This window comes from Henckelia pumila, chromosome 2 (assembly GCF_033568475.1).
Source record: "Henckelia pumila isolate YLH828 chromosome 2, ASM3356847v2, whole genome shotgun sequence".
Classification (NCBI taxonomy): domain Eukaryota; kingdom Viridiplantae; phylum Streptophyta; class Magnoliopsida; order Lamiales; family Gesneriaceae; genus Henckelia; species Henckelia pumila.
Genome location: NC_133121.1, coordinates 15,989,395 through 15,998,514, shown reverse-complemented (window position 1 = coordinate 15,998,514; position 9,120 = coordinate 15,989,395). Strand labels below are relative to the sequence as shown.

Genomic DNA, 9,120 nt, shown 5'->3' with positions numbered 1-9,120 from the left:
CAACTCATAAAGATATATAATCAAAATACAAAGTGCACTTCTTATCTAAATGACAATATAATGAGCTAATCGTCACTAGCTGATTAGTTTGGTTCAATGGCATTGGCTAACAATTTTTCCTGCACAACATTTGGGTACAGAGATTAAATTTTCATTTACTCCAAAATAGTATATGGAATTTAGATATAAAAATTCATATTTGGATTCCAAAAATATACTGATAAAACAAACATCCCAATTCAACTGTTAAATCAAATACTCTTGTCATTGCCACAAAACAAATGGTGTTTTGATTTCATGCTAATGAATGATTAGTTCTGTTGCTCCCACCTCTTAACCCAACGGTAGATTTGTAGACCAGCTACTTCTTTTATTTGGTCGGATACTCAGACAGCAATTGCACCCGAGTTCTTCAAGAGCCTTGATCACTATATCGATTGCATTTCAGTATCAGGCAATGGTCGACAGCCACACTTCTCAGAAATCTGGACACATAAAACAACACATTAGTATCAAAAAAAGGTTTCCACGTTTGAGATAGCTTCTTGCATCATGCATATTATTTTAGGATTCCCTCGAACCACAACATGCGTGTATAACTAAGTCGATAATGCATAGGTGTAGCAACATGTATCCTAGAGCCCAAGCCCACAGATATCAGTTCTAAGAGAAAAAAGGTTATCGTTCATTAGCTGTAACAGTGTGATATTCATCGAATGCCACCATAGGGGATTGAATATTTCAAGTTTTTAAGATTCCTTGTCGGAAAAACAGAAGCAGCAAATGGGTTTGTGTTTCTGCGGTCTTGGGAGCAGGACATGTAGCAGTAATAGATCAGCAGCCAAGAAAGAAGCAGATCCTGATTATGGGCTAAAAATGACGAAATTTTTTAAGCCGAGGAGTTTTTGGACTCTGGAAATGAAGCAGGAGCAGGCGAATTACAATAAAATCACCTACAATACAATGTTAACTTTGAAGGATTTGATTCTTTCTTCACCAGCTTTAGTCAGCCTAACCATCAATTCACATCCCAAACCGCCTAATTCTCCAAAAGATTTAGGAATAAAAACTCAATGCAAACCAAAACCTCCAATAATATCAATCGCATCCAATCACACTCATTTCCGTGTATCTAATAACCTGCATATTTTACTATAATCGTAATCACATAAACATGAAAGAATTCCATGTTGGTTTACCTTGATTTAACTCGGTTTCCTTAATTGAATCTCCTTAATTAACTCTTCGAGCTTGTGTGAATTTCTGCAACGTAAATAAAAAATAATGTAAAATTTTTGCTAAACTCCAATGAAAAACCACGAATTCAAGAAAATTTTTACCTTTAAGTGCAAATTATCTCGAGAATTAAATACCTTGTTCTCGACATCGATTTCTCTCGATGACATACGAACAATCGAAGAAGAAAAATGAAGGAAGAGAGGATGTGGAATGATAGAAACGAGAAGGGTTTTCGGAAAAATGACAGGGGCAAAATGGTCCAAAAGAGAATTTTATTTATTTATCAAAATAGTATAATCACTTTTGGACAATAAAAATCATCTCATGACCAGCTTTAAGATTTTAATTAATATAAGCACAAGCTAACACAAAATCTGACTTTAAAAAACACACAAATATGATTTTTTTAAGCTAAAATCTAATAATCACTTAATTTTAGTGAGTGCAAACACTCCCTAAGTACAGTGTTTGCAACTCTAAAAATAAGTTATCAAACACTAACAAATTTTGATTTTTAGATTTTCATATTTGTTTTCAAATACTACCAACTTTTGATTTTTCTTAACTTTTTTATATTTTATAAATTTAATCACTTCTACCAAAATATAATCTTTTACAAACATAGTTTTTATGATGGATTTCACATATACTCAAGAGTCGAGATTGATTTCATTTGAAATACATTTATCTCATTCTGCAAATCAAATGGATCCCGACATCAAATATACTAATCCAAATTCAAACCACGGTAAAACTCCCACACCTTTCTAATAACTTTTCAATCATCTATCTCATCACATTATAAATTTATCTATCCTTATATATCTACGCCATTTTCAATCTCATCACACCATGATTGGAAAGGTTGATGAGATCCTACTTTTAGGGTATTGTCCAAATCATAGACCTAATGATCTATATTTTAACACATAAATATAATTAATGTTGGAGATGTGACGTATCAAATAATTGAATGCATGGATTGACAAGTAGGGTAATACTGGTAAGATAGATCAGATTCTCTTATTAATTGGGAGTAAATTGCATCCAAGTGAATCCAAATCAACTTCACGTTGGTCTACTTAATTAAATACTTCCAGTCAGGGGCAGAGCTTGTGTTGGCCCAATGTGCGCAGCCCAAAACAAAAGTCTATATAGGTTGGGCCAATACAAAATCAACTAATATGCTTTACTAGAATGGCCTACCCAACTGTTTTGATAGTCATATCACACACAAAAAACCTACATGAGAATAAATACATAAATTTACTAAGATTTAGAATTAAAAAAATCCGACAATGATTTATTTTATATTTCAAATAAAAATTTTAAAAAAATAAAAACCACGTAGAAACATATTTATTTTATATGATTTGTACATAAAAAAATTACAAAATCACGTCATGAATGCATATAATCATTAGTTTTAAATAAGTTTGAGTGCCAAATGTGCATAACACATAAATGTTAAAATTTTATTATCATTTGTGCTGAATAAAGAAAGAAATAAACAATTTCTGGTTATCATATAATATCAAACAACATTGAACAAAATCTAATGTACGTTGTTTTATTTAGAATGAATTTCAACACTAACTAATGTCTTAATAAATAAGTTGAAAATGAAGAATATTAAAAACTATTGATCAGAAGAATATCATAACAAATATTAAGAAGAAAGTATAAATTCATTTTCACACGGTTGATAACATATATAATTTTTTTTAGAATTTTTTTTAAAGATAATTAGTTTGTGATGTTTTAAAATATCTTGTTTTTTTTTTTTTTGCTTTATTATTTATTGTTTATAAATAGCCTACACTGAAGTAAAATTTTAAGAAAAATTGCATATATCACCCCTGTGAAATTCCATGTTTGCTGATAACGTCTTGTGAAATTTTTTTGAGCTAAAAACCCCCTGTGTTTCTGGATCTGTAGCACGCGCACCCCTCCTGTTGTGTTTTGTGGCTCACGCGCCGATAGATGCAAAAATGCAAGGGTTTTTTTTATAAATTTGGTCCAAAATACCCTTAAATCATACCCATTCAGTTCGGCCATTGAACTTGTCACCTTCATCTTCTCCGATCACGACTCCGGCCAGCCGTATTTCCGACATTCCTTGCTTGCTTTAGACTCCTCTTCACCTCCCCTACAAGCCTCGACATTTTTCTCTTCATTTTTTCCCCTCAATATGTCGAGCTACAGCTCCAATCTTACGTTGGTACTCACCACGAAGCCGACTAGTTTTCCTTAATTTCCGACCAACTCCGACCACCAATCTTCCAAAGAAACCCCGATCTGTGACCCTCTTTTCCATACGAACAAAACACACATATCAATTTCTCCGATTCGTACTTTCTTTGGGAAGATAAGATATTGTCAATTTCGTCATTTTTATGGTAAAATTCTAAATGGTATGCGTGTGCTACAGATCCGAAAACACAGGGGGTTTTTAGCTCAAAAATATTACACAAGGGGTTATCAGCGAACCCGGGATATCACAGAGGTGATATATGCAATTTTCCCAAAATTTTAACTCCGCCCCTACTTTCAATAGTTATTATGATAAATTTTCACTTACGTGTATTTACTACATAATTCGCAATACAAAATCATTATCCAAATCAAATTATTCCACTCGAATCAAATATATCGATCCAAATACAAGTTTTGAGACGTGCTAGATCTCAGCCATCCATATTGCGAACAAGAGAAAATTTGGAAGGGTATTTTCGAATTTTTCAAGGATATATTTTCGGATTGGATCAAATAATAAATTAACACTAATTTCTTTCTCTGTCTCCTCAAAAATAATATATAGTATGGAAAATATAAATTCATTAATATTTCCACATGAAAGGATATTATATTATCCGTTTGTGGATAGGCCATATGTAGAAGCACAAGTAGAAAGTGACATGTGGTCTCGTGAAATTACCATCCTACCCTTGGAATTTAACTTGACGAAATATAACAATATGCTACGTACAAAATTCCGCAGTCTCACATTGACTCAAAAAGACAAACATTTATGTTACCCATCGCAGAATAAACATAATTGTCCAATAACAAAACCAAAATTCAAAAAAAGTAACCAAATTAAAATTAGACAAGTCAATATTATATATATATATATATAATATAATATAATATAAAAAACAATACAATAAAACCATACTAGTTTAATTTATACGATAATAAAAAAAATTCGAAATATATCAGATTATAAGGATTTAAGCGATCTAGCTTTAACCCTTTTTCGGGTTCTCTTCTTCCCGTTCTGATATTCATCTTGGTCGTCGTCGTCTTCTTCCTCGTACTCGAATTCCTCGTCGGTTTCGGATAAATTCGACGGCTCCATGTAATGTCGACGATCAAGATTATCGGATGTGTCTCCTGCGTTGCTGTTGGCACCATCTTCGCCTCTTTTCTTGCCCCAACGTGGCCCGAAACCCGAATAATAATAGAACATATACGGATTACTCAAGGAGGGTGCTGCCGGTTTCTTGACCCGGGGGCGGCGCCGTCCCTCGGCCGCCGGTCTTGACGAGTTCTTGGCCGTGGAGTGGGCGGAGCTGCTGTAGCTTCTGACCATGGACAAATGGTGATCACATAGTGAATTACCTTTGGCAGCCTGTCTTCTGCATTTCCAGCTCTTTCCATCGGTCTTGCAGCACAGGATAATGGTGCCGGTGGGGTTATTCGGGTCATCCGATGGCTGTTCGTCCTCCGTTGTCGCGGCTCCGCCGAAATCTTCCCATTTCACAGCATTGTTCGACGACTCCTCCGCCTCTCTATTATTCAAATAAAATTTTTTTGTTGGTCGAAAGAAATTTGGGTTTCAACGAATGGGATAGCTATATATATATATATATGGATTTCAGCTGATAATCAAGCATTATTCAGGTGCTAGATGAGGGAGGGGGGAAATCATACGCCGCCCCATAAACCCTAGTGGATTATTTGGCGAGATAATAATGGAGAAATGCGAAGCCCAAACGAATTAAACAAAAGGGGTGAAATATTACCTTTCACGTACTGCAATAGAATCCCGCGAGCTTCCATTTCCGGCATAGCTACAATTTCCATTTCCCTGCATAAAAATCATCCGATGTCGAGCAAAAAAAAAACGAAGGAAGCATATATCCACAAAAGCAGCAAGAAAAGAAGAAACCCAGAAAGAAATTCGACTCCTTGAGACCAAATAACAGGAACAGATCAAGGGATTTAGCTCTTGCTGACGAACCCTAAAGGTGGGGCTGAAGAGAAAACCCTAGAAGAAGAGGCTTGAAAACGGCACAAATGCAGAAGAGCTCGGCACGAATAAGAACAAGGGAAGCAAACAGATCCTCACCCATGGCCAAAAGGCCGTAGATTTTTTGTATGGGGGATTCGACTGACCTGATACGGCGGAGAAGATGGTGGGGAGAAGCTCATGACGTCCCAGGGCGACTGGTTGAGCTGGCAGACGTGCGGCTGAGCAATAATTCCGGGATTGAGAGACGTCGCCGCGTAGAGCAGTGGCGAAATCTTGGCGTTCCTGCGTATTCTCATGACGGAAGGAGACGGCTTTTTTCTGCTGTGCGAAGGAGAGGTCGGGAGAAATGGAGTGGGGGCCGTTGGCAAGATGAACAATAGTAGATCCAAATTTCATTATTATTATTATTATTATTATTATTATTATTATTATTATTATTATATAATTGTTATAATAATAACAATAATGATATTATATTGTATATATTCTTTATGGGGGATTGTATTTACAGGTGTGTTTAGCTCGTGGGGCATAAATTTGTTAGTTAATGTGGGTTCTGAATTTATCCCAAAAAAATATTTTTAGAGATAGTTTTTTTTTTTTTTACAGATATATTTTGTGAGAGAGTTATTAAAAGCTAAATACTACTGAATATATATGTATAAATATTCATTTTAATTAAATGAACGAACAATTTGTTGGATATATATATATATGAGTACGACTAATCATTTTATTTAAAAGCTAAAATTGGAGCATAATCGACCGATGAATGTCTATTTGAAATCAAAATCTTAAGTTTGCAAGAATATTTTGAGTTTGAGACTTAATTAAAAATATATATATCACTCCAACTCAAAAACAGAAACACGAATATTTATATTTGGATTAATATACTTGAATAAGCATATTCTTTCCTAAAATTTGAAAACCAAAAGTATTGATGCTAAAAACAAAATATTGATAAATAAAAATATATAATATAAATGGTTATGTCATGCTATAATTTTGTGATTTCAATGAAAAAAAGCGTTATATTTTTTTTTATATACACACACGAAAAATTCATCGTCTCATAAGCCAATTTTATGATAGATATCCACTCAACTAATAAAAAATTTGTTCTTCATATCTACAATATTATTTTTAATATAAATATGCATCGGATGACTTTGTGTTTTATTTTCCTATTGTAGGTGTGTTTTATTTTCCTATTATAGGAGTCTACCCGCAAACCTAAGAATGAGTTTTGTTTTTTTACAATTCCAATGGGAGACATGTGCGGAACGTTGGTGTCAATTACTTACTATCATTACATGAGAAGTAGCTAAATATATTTTATTCAAATTCATATTCTCATAAATCAGCACTCTTTTTAATTTTGGTAATTCATTCATTATTGTAACTGAATATATCTATTTTTTTAATAAGCTAGTTTATCCTTAATTGTTATAGTTATAGGATACCTTTAAAAAAAATTGAAAATGAAAAAAAGCAGGAGAGTATAATTATTAATTAATTCAAAAAATTAATGGGCAAACAAGTGGATGAGTTTTTTTTAGTATTTATAAATTATAGATAAATGTTATATATTTATCTATATAATCTTCATCTCATAAAAGGAAAATATTAATCTAAGATAAATTTTTTAAATTTATTTTTCAAAAACTATATATATTTATATATATTTGATATAATTGGGGTGAAAGATTCACCCTATTTGTCACGCATTTAGCCCTTCTAAGATCACGTGCGGCCTTTGCTCATTGACTACGCCCGTCACGAATACTAGCAAAGTAACCTTTGTTGCGCAAGTATGTCTAAGTGTTTGAGTAAACACAATAGAGAGCTTGGAGAATGTTTTGTATTGCTTTCAAACTTGGTGTGTAACAAATGATGGTCCCTTTTATAATGGTGGAGATTAACTCTCCAGAAGCTTCTACAACCTACACAATTCTAGATCCTTCCTAGTACATGAGTCTATACAAGTCATGTATGTACAAGTACATTGGATTCTACATAAATCCATATCATGAATAATGTAGAGACTTCTAGAATATCCACAAGCTCTACCTTGCACCATGCTTTAGAATCTTCCGGAATGCACAAGAAGGTATCGGTTGTGACATTCTCCCCCACCTATTCGGCTGACGCACCCGTCGCCTCAAATTGTTGGAGTAATTCCTTGAATTGCCACAAGACATCTCTTGTTTCAATGTAGCTTCAGACTCTGGCAATCCCTTTCACTTTATCAGATATTGAGTGCTAGGTTGCACTCCACGTCGCCGCTCAATGCGTTTGGCAAGCATTTCTTCAACATCTTTGTCAAAGGAAATTGTTACTACAGGAGGTACTCGGTGAGAATCGCCTCAGCTTGTGTCTTCCTCATCTGAATAATAAGGCTTTAACATGCTCACATGGAAGACCGGATGAATCTTCAATGTGTTGGGGAGGTCGAGACGATATGACATTTTTCCAACCCTTGAAATGATCGTAAAGGGTCCTTCATACTTTCGGATTAGACCCTTGTGTACCCCTTGGAAGGCTTTAAATTTATGCGACAAGAGCTTTATGAGCACTTAGTCTCCGATGGAGTACTCTTGTTGCCTTCTCTTTGCATCGGCCCATTTCTTCATGCGCCGTTGTGCCTTCTTTAAGTGCACTCGGGCCAAGTTCATGTGTTCGCTCCAAAACTTGGTCATCTTAGTCGCGGCTGGACTTTGTCCCTTGCTAGAAGTTATTTGCAATGTTTGCGGAGTCATGCAATTGGTGAGATTCAAATTCAAGACACATAGTTAGACTATAAAATGAGTTTTTTACGTACATTAACATGTTTTAAATTACTGAAGAACAGGATACACAAATAAAAAAAAAATAAAAAATTTTTGGTCAATTAACTTGTTCATGTTTTAGTTTTGGTCCATTAACTTTTTCGATGTGGGTTTTGGTACACTAACTTTGCATTTTCAGTTTTTTTTTTGTTCAACTGCATACGTGTTAATTTCTGATTGGTCCAAAATGATGACGTGGATCAATCAGAAGCTGACACATATGTAGTTGAACCAAAAAACACTGAAAATACAAAGTTAGTGTACCAAAACCCACATAGAAAAAGTTAATGAACCAAAACACAATGGGGGTAAAATTACTAGACCAAAAAATTTATTTTCCCAAAAAAAATACTTAACAATATGTTGAAACTTGAATACATTGTTAATTAACCTCAATATTGAGACACGTGTGAAATGGTTTAAAAACTATTCAAAGAACATGTTAATTGACTATTATTTGATAGATACACGCATACATCAAGTTATTATTAATAATCATAAAATTAGAATGGTGTATATTTTTTTAAAAAAAAATTGGGTTTCAATATTTTATTTTTGGTAATTTAAGTCATTTTTTAAATTAAACTGATGATGTGACACTGCACAATATATGAACGTTACACTGACTCAAAATCAACATTATATTAGAAAATGAAACAAAATTGAAACCAAAAAAACAACAAAGCTAATGGTCTAATGATAACTTTTGATAATATAGATCGAAATTGTAAAGAATTAATATACCGAAATTTGTAATTTTCCTCATAAAATTGTATAATTGGACCGTCAAAA

General features: G+C 33.7%; 1 protein-coding gene across 1 annotated transcript; it reads right to left on the bottom strand.

The window, feature by feature from the left end:
* Positions 1–4,462: 4,462 nt before the first annotated feature.
* Positions 4,463–5,793, bottom strand: LOC140877271 (uncharacterized). The gene is made up of 3 exons (XM_073280814.1): positions 5,641–5,793; positions 5,268–5,332; positions 4,463–5,033 (listed from the first exon to the last, which is right to left on the bottom strand). Exons 1-3 carry the CDS (start codon positions 5,791–5,793, stop codon positions 4,463–4,465), a joined length of 789 nt encoding a protein of 262 aa, XP_073136915.1.
* Between the last annotated feature and the right edge of the window lie 3,327 nt (positions 5,794–9,120).

What these genes read in the sequence shown, in the direction of transcription:
- LOC140877271 (XM_073280814.1), bottom strand. Translation starts at nt 5,793, where the DNA reads ATGAGAATACGCAGGAACGCCAAGATTTCGCCACTGCTCTACGCGGCG. An exon ending in CATCTTCTCCGCCGTATCAG is followed by an intron (nt 5,333 to 5,640) that starts GTCAGTCGAATC and finishes ATTTTTATGCAG; the next exon opens with GGAAATGGAAATTGTAGCTA. An exon ending in TCTATTGCAGTACGTGAAAG is followed by an intron (nt 5,034 to 5,267) that starts GTAATATTTCAC and finishes TTTGAATAATAG; the next exon opens with AGAGGCGGAGGAGTCGTCGA.